This window comes from Battus philenor, unplaced genomic scaffold (assembly GCF_028537555.1).
Source record: "Battus philenor isolate CCGP_79_NKW_IND1 unplaced genomic scaffold, ilBatPhil1.0.hap1 SCAF_4, whole genome shotgun sequence".
Classification (NCBI taxonomy): Eukaryota; Metazoa; Arthropoda; class Insecta; order Lepidoptera; family Papilionidae; genus Battus; species Battus philenor.
In genome coordinates this window covers 5929720-5950963 of record NW_027181704.1, presented here as the reverse complement: position 1 = coordinate 5950963, position 21244 = coordinate 5929720, and the positions used below count along the sequence as shown (strand labels likewise).

Sequence of the window (21244 nt, the reverse complement as noted above, 5' to 3'; positions counted from 1 at the left end):
ATGGATGACAGCTCGCCTGATCTGTCGCTTAAATTGCGACGAGGTTCGAGCGATTCGCGCGAGTCGTTTTACATGGACTTCGCGCAAGGGATCGACTCGGATATCGAAGAGGTTACGACGATCGAACGAATAATTCCTGAACATCCGGGCGGGAGGGCCGAGGGCGATGCGGATACGCTCGCGACTCCTTCCGGCCTTGATGACAAAGACCTGGCGCAATAGTAAGTATTCATTTTTGGTCATTTGTAATAATCGTTTATTTTACAGGACTACCAAACAAATACTCGAGAAATAACACCAACGTTGCTATAGATTTGGCGGTTTTAAGTGCTACTTTGAAGTTTCCACACTATCAGTGTTTATTTAAAATCAAAACACATTTAAAATTTTAAACACTTTTTATAAAAACAAATAACCTAACCTACTAGGTCGAAAATTTATTTTTTTATGCTTTACGGTTGATATTTAAAAAGGGGTACACAGAAACATTGAAATATGTAAAATATTTCAGACTCTTGATGTTACCTATAAAACCTCGCACAATAGTATTAAAACTGGAGGTTTAATTGTGTGAAGATGACACACAATGTTATTGTTTTATTTCTTGTGGTTTCTATATTACATTACAATGATATTTCCGTATAGTCTAGATTTGTTCTTAACGTGTGTTCTATTAAAACATAAATATTAATATGTTTGTTTTTTGTATTCTCCTTCAATGCTTAGAATTGGTAGATCAGAAATAAGCATATAAGGATTTTAAAAATAATATATCCTTTATTTGAACTTTTGTGACAGTTTTAACAGATGTGATAGATAAATAAATAAAAATACAAAAACAAAATAAAAATCGCTGATTATGATCTTTACTTTTAAATTTATTTTTCAACATTAAATATATGTAAGAATTAATTACTTGAATTAATGATTATCTGGAAAGAACAAACTATGCGCATTTTTATACATTAGTAATAAATTTTTAAGATAATCTATTTGGAGTATTCAGAACATCTAACGAATTATTTATTAAAATATAATATTTTATAATGAATGAACAACATCTGTTCAAAAATCCCGACTATGGCGTTAAACAAAGAACGAAACTGTTCCTCGGTCGAGCTCTGTTATCCGCGAAGTGTTGAGGTAAGCTTCTAGAATAATAATTAACGTAATATGTTTCTTGGATTTTTATGAAAAATGTTCATGGAAATATGATACTGTGTAGTTACTGTATAAATTATTTCAGAGTTTACTTATAGAGGTGACTGTCTAGTTACTTTAGTTCGAACGGAATATATCGGTTCATAAGCAGAGATGGAACTTTATAGTTATCTTCTTACGTACAATAAATTTGTTTATTGTTTTGGTATGTTTTCGTTGAGAGGCGTTATACAATCGTATATTTAATACAGGATATTATACACTTATCCAAAACATGACCTGAAATTTGTATTGAAGTATAGCCCAATTTGGCAAAAAAATTTTTACAGCAAACGCCATTTTATTTTACGTTAATCTTTCCCCTTAATTAATGCATTGACAGCTGTAATCATTTGTTAGTTTTGTAGAAAACCCAGAATTGCTGCCGGAACGCAGATGGCATAATTTTAATTGGTCTCCCGCTAAATTGATTCGTTAACGTAAAATAGCTGACATTTTTTAATCTTTTTCTATTAATTTTGTTTAATAAATTTCTTTTAAAAGATTTTATAACATTATTGACGTGAAATTAACTAAATATATGGGATTAGTTATATGTGCAAAACCTTTAAAGGGGTGAATTAGATATGGAAAGTAACAAGAACAATTAATAAATTTACTAATAAATTTTTTTTAAATAATTTAAGTATTTTGTTTGATATTTGTCTTAAGATCATTCCATTATGCGTAATTTGAATATGAATTTAGAAATATTTTTGAAACAGCGTTAGCCTAAAAATATAAAAAATTACGTTTAACATATTTGTAAAGTTGATGAAATAACCAAGTTTTTTTTTCTAAAGAGTGTATCTAACCGCGTGACATATTGTGTCAGTTATCTGACCCTAGGGTCCGTAGAGAAAGCCCCTAGATCCGATACGACCCGTTTGACGGGTATCGCTGACATACTTTCTGACAGCCCTAAGCGTTCTTTGTGTTCAAATTATGTAGAGCATAGATAATTTTGATAAATCGTAAATCGTGATGAGTTCATTACTTTACTATTTTTACGTATGTACCTTTTCCATTCTACCATTTTTTATTTCGCATACACTTCACTCACTTTTATTTATGATTGTTTCCTAACTAGAGTATACCTTTGATAGGTATTGTAAATAAAGAACGTACAGAATGTTTCCAAAATATTTCTCTAGATATATCTCGTGGCGTATAATAAATGAAAAAAATAGATATTAAAATTTTCTGTTATTTATTGACTATATTCTTTTTATGAGCTATTGAGGCATTCACATTACATTAACATGACAGATTTATACACGAGACATTAATTCTATATTTCTTTTACCAAAAAGAACTGTACACACTATTTGTAACTTAAAAGCTGGAGGTTCTCCGAAAGATGTTTTTAAAGAAATGGTATTCTAATGGTTGCTTCGCTCTACTCATTTTATAACATATAATTTATACATCATAATTTAAAATGTTACATGAAAAATAGTGACAGATACACGATAAAAACAAGAAATAAAAATAAACTCGTAACGCCTTTTGTCTTCGCAAAGTTAACATATCCTCCTTCATGGTCTCACTTTATTCATTTGTAATAAAATCCCACGAAATATCTAACACCTTCCTTTTCTTAGTTTTATTTATAACAGTTAAAAGTATATTATTAAATGAATAAAGTAATAATATAATATAATAACATCATATCATAACAATATATAATATTTTAAATTATTTTTTAATCCCGCTAGAGGACTGAATATCGTGAAAAAGGTTTTATCTGATCTCTTTTACTACTACACAAATAATCAATCACCCTGTCCCCCGTCTACATTCTTCATTTAAAAAATTAACTTGTATTTATTATTGATGTTAGTGTATGATCCAGGTACCGCCGGTATTTTAATGGACGTGTGGCCGACAGACATTCGCCGAAGAACATTTTGGCGATTGACAATAGATCGAAAAGGGTTTTCGATTTTTTACCAACAATACTACCAACTACTAATATTAATAAACTTTAATTGTAGCAATAACTAATCTTCGATTATCGAACTAATAAATATTTAGTGAATGTAAAATGTTACTTCTATCACAATGAAATGTATTTCCAAGATTATTATATACAAAAACCTATATGAAAATCACTTTATCAAACGTTACTTCTTATTATGCAGCCTATATGTATATAGGCTGCATAATAAGAAGTAACGTTTTGTAAAACAAAACAATAGTGTTTCCATTTTGGACGGAATTAATTTTCAGCTTAGTTTTGAAATAATTGTTATCATCGTACTTTTAACACATATTTATTAATCTTTTTTTATTTAATACGTTGTAAAATATGAAATATTAATAATACATTATAGTTGTTCTGAAACAAACCTACATATGTAGTCGCTATTTTCTCGTTGCCCGTTTCAGGATTAGAAGCGCATCCTTTTGTTGATGTCCTACTTTCTTTTTTAAAAGGGAAAATATTCACGATTCTAGGTGACGGATAACAAAGGGCCTTTTTGAGTTTTATGTTTCGGGATATGTGTTCTGGTTTAGAATTACTATTATTAATTATTAATCATACATATTGTACAAATACATAAATAAATTACACGTTATTTTTTATGGAAAATAGTCAAATAGGTATTCATAGCTATTTGATGACACTATGTTATGTTAATTTATTTTTATACTAGGTTATAGATATACAGGTTATTAAACTCTAGCTGTACAAAGTCGGCAAAGTCTACAAAATAACAATTAATTTTAATACATAGTAATTCAAATTTTTAAAACGCTTTTTCTTACTACATTACCTTAGTGCTATTTTTTTCTGAAATTTTTCTGAATTGATCTATGAATAGAGTGTACATTCATTAATAGCAAATAAGCTGTTCATTCGCCCTTTTATAGCTTTTATACGATCTTAATGTTATATTGGCTCTTTATGAACTCGTAATCCCCAGTTGAACACGTCGCTATATCGGTGATCGATTTCTAGCAGTCGTGAACACTTTAGGTCAATTCTATAACTCTTCCATTGGTCAAAAGAAGTAAAGAAAAACTTTGTAACGAAATCGCCATGTCTATGTAACAAGAATCTGATAAGTTGTGATTTACACAAATCAGTAGAGAGTCTGTGGGTTATTATGGATCGCACTCTCTTAGAGACGAGCTCTGTCTTCTACCTGTAAATAAACGTATCTTGCTCATAACGATTAGTGACATACCTATTTAATACAATGTGGTGCCACTCAGAGATTTTTGAAACAAAATTCTGTAGTGCTCTTTGCCATTACTTAATATGATATGTTTTAATAGTACAATCTTGAGGTTTACGAAAAGGTTCTGGGGTAGACAGACGAGCTTGTCAAAGTCACCAGAAGACATTGGATGTTGGCCGCTTGCTTGGAAATGAAATTATTATGTTGAAAATGAATAGTCTAATCGTTTCACTATATACGACACTTTTAAAACTTGCTAAAGGTTTTTACTTTATAGACCAGTTTTAAACAATAAAGTAAACTAAAACATTGAAAGCCACCAACATTGGTTTTATGCTAGAGTTTTATAAAAGTTATAAAGGCATACAACGTAATTAAATATTGCAACAATAGCTCAACGATTAATACGTACCGACTTAATTAGAATATTGCAGCTGTGCAGTAGATAACTATAATCCTAACATTAAAGTTTAAAAACACTTTTTAGTTAGTTTGTTCTTTATGAAAACAGTTTAATATGTATATATAAAAATTAATGTGGGTGAATCTGTACTCGATAGATTCAAAAACCATATCGCTGTGAAAATTTGGTAAATTATTTAATAATTATAATTTTATATAGTATATATATATAATATTAATAATTATAACTATATCCTTAGGAAGGTTTTTGAAAAATTGTTTTTTTTTATCAATTTATATTTGAGGTATCAAAACTGCACGCGGCAAATATTTGAAATTGTATTCGTATCAAAGAAATTTTCTTCAAAATCATTTCTGTGGCGTTAAGGATCCATAAATAAATACTTGAGCAGTTTTAGGTCCGTAGTTAAGAATTATGATTTACGATAGTAGATCGCATAGCTTTTGTATTAACATATAAATATCTCGGCTACAAGTAGGTTGCCACGTTCGCATGTCTATAAACTGTGTAATGAAATAATAATAAACGTAACCATAGAACCGACATAGCCCACCGGATTGGTAACTTGAAGTAGCAGTGAACAGGTCACATAGTATATAGAACAAATGACCGTTGGGCCATTAAAGCTTGGAATAAAAACCTGGGACTAGCAAGCGCAGCCTAGGAGTTCCAGCCACAAAGTGGATAAACGAACTTGTTAAGGTCGTCGGAAGACATTGAATGGAGATTGTTTCCGACCGATCCTATTAAAAATCTATGGGGAAGGCTTACATTTAACACGTGTTATGGCTGAAGTAATGATAATAAACCATAGAGCCAACCATGGTCCTTTTTCAACATTAATCTGGCAGATTATTTAAAAGAGATGTCTAGGTAGTAAATATAATTTATTCAGCGACAACCTATTATGTTGAAAAAAATTTGTCATTATGAATCTAAGTGTGTTGGGTTCTCTTGTGTTTTTTGTTTTTGTACCTGTTACAATCGAGAACTCTACCACGGTAAACATATAGACACCTTAAATTAGAATGTGCAGTATACGCTTTGATCCAACACCAGAACACACGAACTCATTTCCGGGGCCGCTTGCTGCTTCTATCGTTGAAGTAACTAGATAACTAATGTAAAGACTAATTAAATAAATTTATCCACAATCAATCAATATATATATTTAAAAAAAAGTCTAACCATGGTGAAACATTGACATTTTTCTCATTTTGGTAAATAATATATAATTGCCTTTTCTATTTTTACGTTTGCTCTTCCGACTTGTCTATAGGTAGGCTGTGGTACATTTATTCCAAGAGCAAGCTTATTGGTCATAACTCTTTAAAATTGTTATTTGTCAAACTAATAAACTTCCTTAACTTTTTCCTATAGCATATCTAAAAAGATAAAGTTAAATATAACTGTCATATATTTACAAATATACGATCTAACTTTGATGGCTTAAGTTGTGTAAAGTGAGAATGAGATTTACGATTTTTCGTTTAACGACTTTCTTAACGACTCTTCAATTTCGTCGTAATAACTTAGCCGTTTCTTTCCAATTGAGTGGCAAGGGTTTAAATTCATTGTCGTTACTTGTACTCCCTTTTACGGTTGCAGTTGCCCTATATTTTTGGAGAGCGTTGTGATACTACGCATAATTTTAATTACATAATTTTTTTTTTATCTATAGGTTAAGGAACGCATACAGCCTTTTTCTAAGTTTAGAATCTTTCGCTGTACTTTTAGATATAAATATTTATTTTTATATTTAAGAGATGGGTAGACTATGTTTCCGATAGTATATGGTAAAAAGAAAACAAAATTAACTAACAGACACCGACAATTGAAAAGACCCATTCGCTTTTCTTATAAGTGATCCTCGCAGGAGAACTAGACCACTAACTAGATCCAGACAAGAATAGTCTCGTAAATTTAGAAATGAAACTTTTTTATTAAACCTGTTCAAAATGAAAGGGCTTGATATTATTATATTACTAGCAGCCCCTTTGTGTCGCAGTCGGATAGAAAAAATATACAAAAAGGTATTACAATGTGATCACTTTATTTATTGATTTAATTTCGTTTATTAATTAACGATTACTTACAATGATAAGTTTTCTATTTCGTACTCTTCAAAAATTTAGCAATAATGCGACCACTCTTTGTGTTTGTAGTGATTTACAGTACTTGATATTTTATTCTTTGATTACATCCTAGAACGCCTTTTTTGGATTTGGAAGTTTGGCTATTCAAATTTCAGGAGTGACTGCCCCATGTGTATGAAAATGATATTAAAGAATTCAATAAGATTATGTCTTTCAAAATCCTCACAATATCTTTTAGAATGGAATATGATAATTCTTTGGTAGTGTCCGTCTAAACCAGGTATACTCAACCTGTGGCATACCAGGCGGTTAAGCTATCTGCTGTAACATCAGATATATTTATATCATCTTTTCAAGAAAATTTATACTTTGTTAATAGTTATTTACCACGAAGGAATTAAGCAAAAATTATAATCCATTAAAAAAAATCAATAAAACAGTAACTTCAATTTTTGTTGTTTGGTTTTCAAGGTTTTTGTATGTCTGATCCAAATGTTTTACATTACTGTGTGTTCATTAGATTTGAACTTTTTAGTGACTCCTAAATATCTTGAATTAAACCACTGCTAATGACCAAAGATCTTGCAATGTGTTTAAAATGAAAAATATTGATATATATTTTTAAACATGGGCAATCAATATGTTCGAAAGTTTTATTTTAAATTTCGGACAGCGATACCTTGACACGTATTGCCTCTATGAAAATTGTGTAAAAGAGACATACCTCTAGTTTTACTGTACAGTATTGATTATAATTTATGTATGGAAGTGTTGGCACCATTAGTATCGCCAACTTAGCTTGTTACGGTTGCGGTTGCCAACTATTTGCGGGTTGTATGCGTTCATTAGCAGCTCCAACTAATGGTTACTTTGATCATTAAACAAAAGCGCGTAATGTATTGTAAACTATATTTAATTCACTGAAACATGTGACGGCAAATTGTCTTCTTGTAATAATTTATGTCTATTGCAATATGTCTATTATAAATAGTCTATTACTTTTCTAATTTCACTAGTTAATAAATGTACAGTTAACAATATTTTCCATTGTCGTATAGGTCGTATATTAAAAATAAGTTTTTCTTTATTCAGAGTAGGAGAATTCATGTTTACTCACATTAACTGCCTTTCGTCTGCGTGCTTCTTTGTTATAAGTTAAAGCTAGTTGATCTAAGCTAGATAAAACTTGATCTACATTTATTTACGATATTACTTGAAATTATTCAGTTTGAAGGTAAAACTTTGTTCACATTTTGAAGCGGGTATTTTAGGATTGTGTTACATTACTGTGTCGAATGAACCACGAGCTGGTGACCTCGGCGTGGGTTAACCCACCATTAGATGGACTGACGACTTAGCGAAGAACACGGAAGTCGCTAGAATTGTAACGATCGTTGGAAGAGTTTTATTCCTTGTAGTGGGCGTCCATCAGTTGACATGATGATAATCTTTACATCATTAGTGATCGTTGAGACTCTTTAATATCATCTGTAAGAGAAAGGCAAATTAATTCTTTAGCTTCACTTTGTAACTGTCCGACAACGCTTGAAATGTGATTTTATAGTCTTGTTATGTAGCCTAACAACTCAAGAATCAAGTTTCGAGCATCAAAGCTAATAATTTATATTCATTGTTAAGTGAATTTTGTTTTAGTTAAATAAGCAAACTTTAAAATATAAATTATGAGAGACAGGAATCTTATTTATAGAGTGAATGAAACTGTCATTATATGTCAGTAATTATCTAAGATTAAAGCTATTTGATATTCTGTTTAATCGTGAAAGATCAAAGAGTATCATGTCGTAAAAGGTTTTATCTGTTACTTAATAATGGGTAATTTACTTGTACTCAGGCTTACGACGAGAAATGAAAATCTTTTGCGTAGTTTTATATGGAGTAGAGGCCTTAAAATATTAAATAGGCTATTGATGTAACTCAGCACATGTCAGAATGTTATGAAAACCATACAGAGTTATATATAAGAAATCATATTATCATCAATTTATTGGACTACTTGAGTTCGATGTGAGAAAAATACCAGAAGAGTCCAATTTATGAAAAACTAGAATAAAATTGAGCTTCGTTACTATGCCATCCGTCAACTTAAAGCTACGATGTTATAAAAACGTGCTTTGAACTGTAAAGAAACCACAACAAACTCAAATGGGTTTATCTCTTTCACAGTGTCCTTAACATAGCAGTGAAAACACTGACAATGTTATAGGATTTATATAAAACCTTATACGTGAGATTTAAAATATTATAGTAACATTAAATAAGAAAAGTTATGTGACTAAAGTATGGATAACAAATAATATTATTATAATAAGATTTTGTGTAAAATAATTTGTTGCTATGTAATGCAATATGAAATAATTGTTTAAAATTATTTTTTCTTATTTAGACGAAAATTTCCGGAAAGATTGAAAAGTATTAATCTTTAATAATTTGTTTTTTATTATGTGTAAAGATTTATTATACATGTCATCGTCACTATCACCACCATCAACATTATAGACGCTTGCTGCTAGGTATACACCTAGCCCAAACGTCGCCACGATGACCGGTTTTGCGCTGTCAACATCCAATAAATACCTATGATCTTGACTATGTCGTCGGTCCATCCAGTGGTGGGCGTACCCACGCCGCGTCTACTGGCTTTTGGTCATCACTCGAATTCTTGAAATTCTTGGAGGTATGTCGTAACCTTGGTTCTTCAGAGGATCTCCTCATCTCTTTTGATCTCGAAGTGAAGCCCCGAGCATAGCCTTCGCCATTGCTTTATGGGTACTTGTGTATTTTATAGTACCTTTAATACTTTACTCAATAGCAAAAATGTCAATAAGAATATTTATGTAATTTCTAATAAAAGTTTCAAACAAATAATTATTATGTCGTATATACGACTTCGAGTATATTTTAACCCTGTACAACGACGCCGCGTGTTGTCTAGTGTCGAGTGAAGGACCCACTTTATTAGGCAGTTAGAACGTTTAATGGCGAGCCTGGAATTTGAATATTCATAAGTCCATCGTATTTAATTATTAGAAAATTTATTTAAATAAAACACACAGCGCAGCATTTTTTGTTTTCTAGAAAGAAGGAGAATATTCTTTCTTGATAAAATAATGAAACAAATATTTATTCTTCCGAATAGGCCTTGATAAGTACTTTCGTAAAGTCGATTTATTAATATGACAAACATTCGAATGACTACTGCTTGTTTAGGAATAATTTTATTGTATCTAAAAGAATCTGACAAGAAAATCGATAGTTACTCTTTTAACGCTAATTTTATAATTTTTCAGGTAAAAATCGTCTATTTGTCAGGTGAAAATCAGCTTGAAAAGATATCATACATGGTTATCTCCTATATAATCTTTAAAGCAATAATATTTCTTATTGATCACTCTTGCTAATGTACATATAATTACGTGATAACAAATATGACAAAAGTAACAATAATTCTGAATAAAATAGATTTAAAATTTTCATAGTTTTAGTGAAATAGGTAGTATTGGGAGCTTCCGCAAACTGAAGCAATAAAATTTACTATTCAGTAATTTATTTCCTTCTTTGAAGCCGCTTAGTTTGTTTTGAAGCAACATCTTCGAAATCCGCTTATATATAAGCTTTGTACTGCCAACAAGCGTTTCATTTGCCGGCATAATAATGACAGTTTTCATTGAAGCAATTTTTAACCAATGAAACATGCTTTTTGTTTTCGTATACCACTTCACCGGGTATAAACTAGCTACAGGTCAATAAGCTAGTCATTTCACCGGAATTAGAAACGCAGTTCCTAAATTGCTTAGGGGGATGCTTTATAGAATGACTGGGTTTAAGCGCCCCCCAAAAGGGAGGCTTTTGGCTATCAATCGATATGATTCAAACTATCAGAGAGTATGGGCTGCTCCTTTCGGTCAGTTGTTCGTTAATTCTCGTGGAAGCGACGCTCAAGCTCTTGGCCCCAACCTGGTCGAGATTTCCTAAAGCGCGGTACAGCAGTTTAAGTAACACTATAGTAAACTCGACATTTACCTACTGCTAATTATTATATCTATGGCATGTATTCATTTTATAATAATAAGAGCTACAGCAGACGCGAGTATAGAGATTCAACGTTAGCAAAATGGTTCATGTTGCATAAATATGTTTTCTCTTAGCAACAGTGTCGACGGTAGTTGGTGGCTCGTACAAGCCAACACTTGACGCGACACGCCACGCTAATTTCACGCCAGCCTGCGTCGACGAGAGCGATCTCTAAATTACACCACAAGGAACGGGCTGGTGCGTTTGACGAGCGGTGAGCACATTGCTTAATTAAAGGGAAAATTAAGACTCGGTGTGTATTTTGATATTTATGCCGCCCTGCACATGTCCAAATAGTTTAGACACGGAGAAATGAGACTTTTTGGAAAGTCATTTCCTTCAACAAAAAAAAAAAAACGTAAGTGATTGTTGTATGCATGACTTTTGTTTTAAAAAAGTAAACTGTCAATAATACAGATTCAGCGGATGCTTTGTCGCCATTTAATTTTCATAAGGTCGTTTTAATAATTGAACTGTTGCAGTGATCATCGTCCATCATCATTATTATTTCAGCAGTATGTCGTCCACAGCTGGACATAGATCTTCCTCATAGATTTCAAATGAGAATGGTAAGAAGCCTTCGCTGGTCGAACGCCGGCGTCCACTGTTGACGTCTTACGTTGCCGGTTTGTGGTCTCTACTGCCAGATTTTAAGTTCCAACGGGCCTTTATTATTCGCGCTATTTGGACTGCCAACCAATGCCTATCAACTTGCCAATTTTCTGGGTTCTGCGACAAATTCTTTCTCTCTGATTTCTTCATTCCCGATTCAATCTCTTTGAGAAGTTCCGGGCATGGCTGGTTGAGCAACTGTGAGTTTGCACATGAGGTCCGAAGTCACAAGTCAAGTTGGATTGTCGTAAGTTTTCACTAAAGGTATACATTGATTGCAATGATGAATTTATAGAAGCAAGTATCCTTAGTTATTTAGGTTTGCAGATACGAGTGATGACAACTACCTTTTCAAGCTTTTAATATTTGAAATAATACGTGAATTTCCCGATTTTTTTTTAATAATGTTAATTATCATAACATAATAGAAATCATTATGGCACGTTTAAAAATTAAAGTAATTAGGTTGGAGATAACATTAAAGCAATGGTGATAAAATTATAATCAAGGGAAAGCTGTTTTTTTGTATTAAGTTTGCGATAAGGTAAAAAGTCACAGTATTGCTTCGAGGAACAATGTTAGTTTCTTGAACGTGAAACCTTAAAAGCTCCCCTTCTTTATGTGACTATAGATCACGAGACATTTATTCTGAATGTCTTTGCTATTAAATTCGATTAAGGCGGTTAATTTTACTTAGGATATATCTTTGTATCTATTTTAAAGTCTTTATACCTATTTTCAATGAACCTGTATAAACAGGTCACTCTGAAATGTGTTACATTAATTTATTATTATATTTGATTTCTAATAGAATAAAGTTTGTAGCGATAGACAGTTAACCATAGTTAATTATAATATATAGTAATACTTATTTTGACAATGCTTTTATATCTGTATTATCGTTACGTTTTTTATTGTTTCTGAAACCATTGATTTTTGAAATAGAGTGTATTATACATTAAGTAACAGTAAATGATATACTTCCACTCACTTAAAATTTTTACATTTATAACCAAACACTCTGTATAAAGCTATTACGGGGATCTATTTTAATCCGCCCTTTTGTTTAACCTTTGAATGAATATCATTTTATGGCAGGACCTTTACTGAATCAGGTATTTATAATTACATTTTTGTATTTAAGGCTGTGAAAATGGCTGTGTTACGATTATAGCTTCTGGTATTCTATATTGACAACAGTAAGATAAATATTGTATACATAATGCATATGATTTACTAATCGTACGCGAAAATCAATTTACTTTATCCTTAATTATCTGTCATTATTTCTGTACGTGTTTATGAAGAGAGTATAATTTATAAAAATTGTAGAAACAATATTTTCTTTTATCGTACAAACCACGGAGTACATTAAAACACCTGACCCTGTCTGTCAATCATTTGAAGTCAACCAAGAAAGTCGAGATAGGATAATACGTTACGTAAACGACGTAATAAAGTTGAAATCATCATATATCATAGAAAAATCTATGAAAACATAACTTCGTTATTACTAAAATACTTGGAGATAGTCGTTGTTTATTAAATAAATAAAGTGATAATATGAAACACGCAAGATTTTGTTTTCAACTATGATATTAATACTAAGAATTAAAAGAATTCCTGGTGAAAATGAGCGCAAAATATCTAATAGTAGTTATAAAACTGTTCCAAGTTGTTAAAAGACCATTTAAATTATGAAAAAATAATTTAAATTGCGCTTCCATTTGGAGCAGCCCAAAATTTGAGTGGACTATGTGTAATTATGAAAGTTTTCGATTTAAAGCTTTTGCCAAATTAATTGAAAGTGTTGTTTATTCAGTTGACGATTCATACATTTGAATTCTGGCGAATATTGGAAACACGTACATCAAAATAAAAATTTGCAAATGGAGACCAATCAAATGACGCACCGTTGTGGCGCTGAAAGAGAACTGTTTACTTCGCTTTTTTCGTCCTAAATTACGATACCTACAATCTCTACATGTTTTATTTTGTTAAACGAATGATACTGGATTTTGTTTAATAACGATGTTTATTTAACAAACAATATTTTAATTTTATCAAAAATTAATTATTTACTGACTCCATAACATATCTTAGAAAAAAAAACACTGTAAGTTACTCGCTAATTTTCAGATATTTATAAAAATCATTTTAAATAGAATATAATAGTAATTAAATAATAGGTTTAGTATATGTATATACTTTATATTACAATTACATAACTATTTGTTATCTGTGCATCATCTAGGTTATATAATACTGGCAGAGAGTGTCATTACCCACCGCGAAGAAAAAATGTATAAAATAGATAAATAAATAAATAAAATACAATATAATAAATCAAATTATGTCAGGTCTGATAACGTATATGAAATCTACATATACCACTGACAAGTAACGTTATCCCTTATACGAGAATCGTATCTAAATTGGGTTCAATGCGAACACAACCACCTCTTTTAAATAGCCACTTACCATATATGTATTCGTCCCAACTAGGCAACGCTGTTTCTATTTGGTTTAATAATACCAACAAATTAATGCGATGTAAGTATATATTTACAAAATATATTTTGTATTATACGAGTATATGTTTACATATATGACTTTATATTATGTGATATAAGTATGTTAATCAATATGTTCACAGCGATGGGCCTGGCAATAGTGCCTATTAACTATGAACTCACATAAAAGATAACAACGCTCCGCTATACAATATCCTTATTAGCAATTTGATATAAATTGTAGCCTATAGTAATATTGCTCATCTGTAAAAAAATATGTAGTAGTAATCTAGGTTTTTCTTTAATTCTTAAATAGCTATAAGAACGTTTTTAAACCTCTTCTTTCTTTTTTTAAAAAAAATGTCAAAACAAAATCGATTGTCTTCTTCTATTTTTAGCAATACGAAAAGGACTTTTATTTTCGGGCAACGTCCCGGTAGAGGAACGTTTTTGTGGCCTTCGTCACTTCAAACTTTGAAAGTAGTTAGCGTCAACTTTTATTAATCTTCCCTTAAAGTTCATTTGAACCATTTGACTTGGCACTCAATACACAACCCTATTTCTACTCTAATTATTTTTTAGTATGAAATATATTTCAAACTCTGGATTTAGAACTCGATATGTCACAGAGTAATAATTATAATAAATTTACTTCTTGATTCGTGAGTATGAAAGATACAAGCGTAAGTATTTTTTTTTTCAATAAAGAAAGCTTTTAAAGATAGATTTCACTGACAATATCATTTTTTTGTTACAACATATGGCTGTAACAGATGTTCTAATGTTATAAAGGGTGATAGTGATATATCGCTTCACATAGAAATTTTTGTAATGGTATAACAATTTTTCGTTTACGTTTTTTTATTAAGCGGCCAGTAAATTTATGAAAAAATGAATCTCGCCATTATAATACACATTTACTTACCCAAAACGTTCAAGTGAACGTAGTATTAATCTTCACTGTCAATAAAATGGCAATCAATCATGTTTTGAATTGGGTTTCCGACGAAGCATTCCTTTCACGTTAAGAGGAAATTAAGTTCAATGAAAACGAGTGCTATCTCTATGGGACTAACAAGGAAAATGAGCGATGTGTGTTTTAAAATCTAGCATAGAAAAGAAGTGCTTAAAAGAAGCACATTTGATTCGAATCTGATTTTTATGAAAAAAATATTAGGGTTACGTTTCAGCCCATAGACGTTCACTGCAAGGCATACGCTTCCCCAAAGATATCTATGGGTCATACCATAATCGCTACGCTTGACATGCGGGTTGGCGATCACAGTGTGGTGTTATAGTACACAGAGAACGTTGCTGCCCAATCTCTGGAAACTTGTTTGCGAGCAGTAGCAATCTTAATATTTGTGATATATAATCCTAAATGGAAACAATCCTAAATATATACAATAAATGCACAAAGTGTGAATTATATAAGATTGTATCCCGGGAATCGAACCCGCGATCTACGATTGCAATAATCAACCCACTATCGCTGGGTATCGCTATTCTATAAGTATAATTTATCAAAAATGTTCATTGACCAAAATTAGATTTTCAATTATTTTTGGTGTAAAAAAAATGTATTTTTTACGTATGTAAATTTTTATATTACTTTAGATGAAAATGCCAAAAGGCTATTCTTAACATGGAAGTTAATTCTTTAACAAGATATAAAGTCTTGTGATATCAGAATAATATACGAAACTTGTAGACAATAACAGATATCATCAGTGTTCGGATGTTAAATCGTTGCTACAAATTTTGCAAAGAGTTACTTTTCGTCCTATTATAAAATAAATTCTGTTGTGGATTCAAAAGTGAACTATAAAAGTAACTACTTAGTTATATTCTGAGCTATAAGTTTAAACAGTTAACCAAGATTTAAAACAATGTCATTCGTTACATCGACTGACTCCAGCACCCTTAACGTTACATTTCAATACTGAATACCATAATGATTGTTACTATTTCTGCAGTCCGTTAGTAGTTGCTATGAATTTATTTGACTAATAAAACTTAAATACTGAATTGTCCTCATTTAGCTTTTGTAGAGACATTGTTTGTAAAGTAAAAGTGTCCAGAGATCTGAGTTAAAAGGAGTGCCGGGTAAATAAAATATTTTTGTTGTTAATATTATATTCTGTGAATGTTGTCTGTTGGTTGGTGAAGGTCTTTTTACCGGCGTATATTGACACTTAGGCCGACCCTATTGGACTATGAATTCTCACTTAAATTTGCATTCTCAACGTGTTACAAGTGATAGTCGAGTCCCCCTCACGGCTTTCTTTGCTCCTAGTTATCTTCCAAGCGTCGTGATACAGCCTCCCAATCTCTCCAGAAGAATAGGTTTTTAACGAATCTATTAACGCTGGATAGATAAATAGGGACCTCATGTTTAATAATAAGAAAAAAATACAGATAGACACTTATGTTTTCAAAGCAATATATTACTTAAGTGACTATCACGCATCGTAAATCACACAACACCGTCAGGTTCCGTAGAGTAGGGAAGTCGTCTATTTATACCGCATGATTCGACAGAATTCACAACGTTAAGTTTTATAAGATATCGATATTGCTTACTGTTTGTATAATATCCACCATTTATCACATTTAACAGGTTACATCTTTTTTTATTTACCTAAACATTTGATGGCTTTTTGATTTAAATTAATTTGAAACTTTCTTTTATGTTTAAATATGGAACATTTTTAACATACATAATAAAATCTTGTTAATTTCTAATACGTATGTAATGATATGTCGTTTGACTAACGTTACTGAGTATTTTTTCGCATTTAGAACAATCGATATAAAATATTTTTCATAAGATTCAGTAATAATTTTTTTGTTTTATTTTTTAAAGAGTTGTCAGTAATATAATCTATACTATAAACAGGTAAAATAAAAAATAAAATACTGGGCCAATTGCAATTTATATCATACGCAACCCCAACACACGCTAGGTTATAAAAAAAAACATGAAAATTAAATGTATCTAATGCTGCATTCCACATTATTATATTTCAAATCTATAGATGCCAAAACGAGTAATACGTATTGTAAATATGTAATGTAAAAGAGATTATGGTTAATAAATCTTAATAAAACGTTTACGTTGGGCCGGAAAATTCGCGAGACGCGCACGAAATATTAATGAATCGATTTAAAAATTCTAAACAGGCATTGAATCTATTTAGCGGCTTAAGATAAGGCATCACTGTACAAAGCTACGGAGCCCACTCAGTGCTGCTTATTAATATTTACGAGGATTGTCGTCAGGGAGACAGGCAAAGTTTGTTTTATGCTAATACCCGTTCCTAGTTCTCGCTTCAAGTCTAGAAGCTAAGCGAACTCGCGCCGCCTTTGTTCTTAGAGGTTTATGACTTAAGTTGTACTAAACTATTACACTTGAATGTATTAGTGTGTGCGACATTTGAATGCGGTTTTGTAATGAAATTGATGATGGCATTGTTTAAATGGAATGATCTGGTTTTCAATATCATAATCTTTATAGGTAAACAGTCAATGAGTAACTTCATGTTCACTATTTTATAACGCGAGTATTTTTTTTTCAATTTATAAATTTACGCTACAATTATCTATGCATTTAAAAAAATAAACATAAAAACAGTATAAACTTTCAGTTTTATACCTGACAACTACTTGACTAATTTTTAATTTTATTAATTAGATTTTTTATTATATAATATTTTCGTTAAATCTAGGGAACTAAAAATAACTAGTAATAACTCATAATAAAAATATAATAAACATAACTATTTTGTTACCTCATCACAGAGTATCTTAAGACTCGTTATGTCTTTAGTGGTAAAAATTTTCATTAATGAAATTCCAATGATGAAAAAAACATACCGTGTACCATAAAGCTTTATAACGTCACTAATGATATAGTTACTAATGGTATTGTTACTAAAGTCTTGCAGTATGTGAAATAGAAAACTTATTTTTGTTAGGAATCATTGTTAATTATTAATATTTAAACTAATAAATGAAGTGATTAGCTTGTAATTAGTTTTATTTTTTATACACTGTGGCAAGCCGATAACTTTTAACACTACGAAGTCTGGCGAAGAAATTAGAGATAGGTAAATAAAAATTGTAAATAGAACTGTTCTTTAAACAACATGGTACTAAACTTTGGTTCTGGGTAACTTAACTTCGTGGGAAACAAGCGCTGACTTTCTTTACGTAATTTATTAGATGAACCCAACATATGTGTTTAAAATAACGTAAAGCGAGTCGAGGCGTTAAAACGTTTAAAACTCCCAACATCTCTTTTGAAAATGCGTTTTGTTAGTTCTTTTTGAAAGTAACGTGCAGCGCTATCGATTTCGTCGATACAGTTGAACGTGGTGGGCCCTGGCGCTTTATGTGCCGGAAGCAGTCGCCTCCAAAGTCACCGCCATTGTTTTGATACAAAAATACTTTCACGACTTTCCTTTCTATTTTCGGTTTGTTATAACGGACAAATTTTATTATTTGGATACTTATTGTTATTCGTCGTATTAGTAAAGTTCAAAATCACCTTTTGTGTGAAAGTAACAAATATGAAGAATAATTCTATTATGTATATTTTATTGTTCCTATACTGGATTAGAACTCTCTTTTGTACTCCTCGAGGGTGAGAGTGACTTTGTTACGTAGTAATTAGAATATTGCCTGTTTCCCTATTTGTTTTAAATTTTTAATAATAATATAAAATTCAAATTTTAAAATTCGAAAATAGAACTCTGATCCTTTCACGTAGTTTACAAAACTCTACCTATATCATCTATAAGTAGATAATACAATTTTTGGTATTCTGAAAACATTAACTATCGCCCCTGGTATTAATCTTGTATTATAGGCCCTCTCTGTTGAGACTCTTTTTTCGGGTTATAGTATATGCCTAGTATATCCTCAGATGTTTTCCTTCATCTGTTATGAATAATGACGTTGTAATATATTTCACACAAATTCCTGTGTGGAATTTAACCCACTTCCCACGATTAGAAGTCAGTCAGTTATCCTTCACCGCTAGGCTATAATGCTCTGTTTTTTATATATTACGAAGTGTAAAATAGTAATGATAAACTTAGTTCTTTTAATAGACCAGAAATGTTTTGTTTTCATTTTTATTCATTAAAACCTCAATTCTTAATATAATTGAAATGTATGTCAAATTATATTAGTTTAAAAGTTTATTTCTAATTATGAAAAGCATTTTGATTACTTTAACTATTGTGTAGAGTACGCTATCGTTATCCGCCAGACTACGTCTTCTAAGAAACATTATTACAATTTCTGTGTAAAGGGACGAATAGAATAGAATTTCTGATTCCGGTTGTAAATGCAATCGTTTGACTCCAAGCGTTCTCGTCTCCTTATCTTGGTTTTCCACGTGGACGGTATGAATCAATTTAGTCTCGTTCCGTTCTATGAGAGCGCAACTCGCTTTATTGTTTTGCGACGATCAATTCAATGGTCAAATAAAGGCTTCTTTGTTATATGTGGAGTAAAATAATGATATATTAGCGCCACAATGTCTACCTTTGTTTCGCCTTTGTGATGGATCGTTATTCGAGTCATGAGTGTAATGTTTCCGTAGTGTAATAGAATATTAAATAAAAGCAAGACTTTTTGGTAATAATGTAAGCTGAGCGATAGTAGTATCAACCTAGTAGAGTTTTGACCCTCCGGGCGCCTTTGATTTGGAATATGAAACGCTTTCACAGCGACAGCCTAAGCCGTATGTGCCCCTGTGTCAGGTTATTCCACGGAACATCCACGAAAGCGAACTAAGATCTCGGCAGCTTTAAATCCAGTAATAAAATATGTAGCGCCCTGAGCTGAGGTTGCTAAAGCTTTGTTACTGATAACAAAGTTTATGCTATGTCCCACCTGGGCCCTGCATCCTAACGCTCGCAAAGTCTGTGAATATCAAAAGGGCAAAAGAGATCATCCATCCTAAAAAAAGTATAATAACAAGAGCACAACATTATAAGTAATGTATTTAGTTCTAATAGACTATTGAATAATAGTAAAAATTGTTTACTAATTAATAATGAAATAATGTTTATTTAGGGTAAATAGGTTGGCGACCACGAGCCGGTAGATGAGGAGCGTGTAGCTCCCCCTACTAGGTAGACGGACGACATAGTTAAGGTCGCGGTAAGTAGCTGGATGCGAGCAGCACAAGGTCGATCATCGTGGCGATCTTTGGGGGAAGCCTTGTGCATTGGTTGAAAAGAAGGAGAATATTTAGTCTATTTTATATCTCTCTAATTTCTGTCAGATTAAATATCAGCGCTGTTAGCGTTGTGAGGTTCTTACAGCTTCTATGGTCACAGGGTTCGGATGGGAAATACGAGAGCTAAAATTTAAATTTCTCCCGCTAATAGTTGTGCCCGTTCTCGTGCGCCATTTGGATGTTATGTGGCGTTTGTGTGACTCAGGTACAATGTTTTTGTCTTTCTGGGTGGTGTTGAGAGGAGTAGCTTCCGTATCGTAGCTATTGCCGTCGTTTTGGCTGGTTTTGTAGCCCTCGGTGTTAAAGTTTCCTTTTTTCTTTGGTACATTCTGGCAGCATTCTTGCTTGGGCGTGTCTTGTCTGTATGGTGACCCATGTTGGTGGTCTATCTGCTCTTAGGAAGCGGCTTTCGTCTTAAAATATTTTTTTATTTCAAAATGTAATAAAAATTCAAATTGTTACTCGATTTTTCTTTGAAATAATCTTTATCTAAATCAATTCTAACAATTGTTTTTGATTATACATTAGTTTTAACAAGGAGAAATGTAACAATTTTTGCCACGAGTTATTGATTTCGTAATTTTTATTTTCAACATAAGTATACAACTGCCCCAACTGAAGCTCCCACAGGAGCCTCCGAGCTTCGCTATTTTAAAACTGGTCTAAGGCTAATAATCCTAATCACCTGCCAAAATCTACAAATACCATTTAGGCAGTAAGAGTGAGGTCCAAGTTTAAATTTAGTTATGGCGGCATATTTAAATCTCATTCAGTCATAACATACTAAGTTAAATAAGTTTTCAAGGTATAATTCCACTAAATTTGTTTTATCGTTAATGTCGTTATTTTGATGATGTTAAATTAAC

The 21244-nt window shown here is 31.6% G+C and overlaps 1 protein-coding gene across 1 annotated transcript in view; it reads left to right on the top strand.

Moving 5' to 3' along the window:
- OtopLc (Otopetrin-like c) overlaps nucleotides 1-21244 on the top strand; it is a 66888-nt gene continuing 45644 nt past the window's right edge. The window contains exon 1 of the mRNA XM_068771521.1: nucleotides 1-221. Within this exon, the coding sequence (XP_068627622.1) occupies nucleotides 1-221 (221 nt within the window). The remainder of the gene's footprint in view (nucleotides 222-21244) is intronic.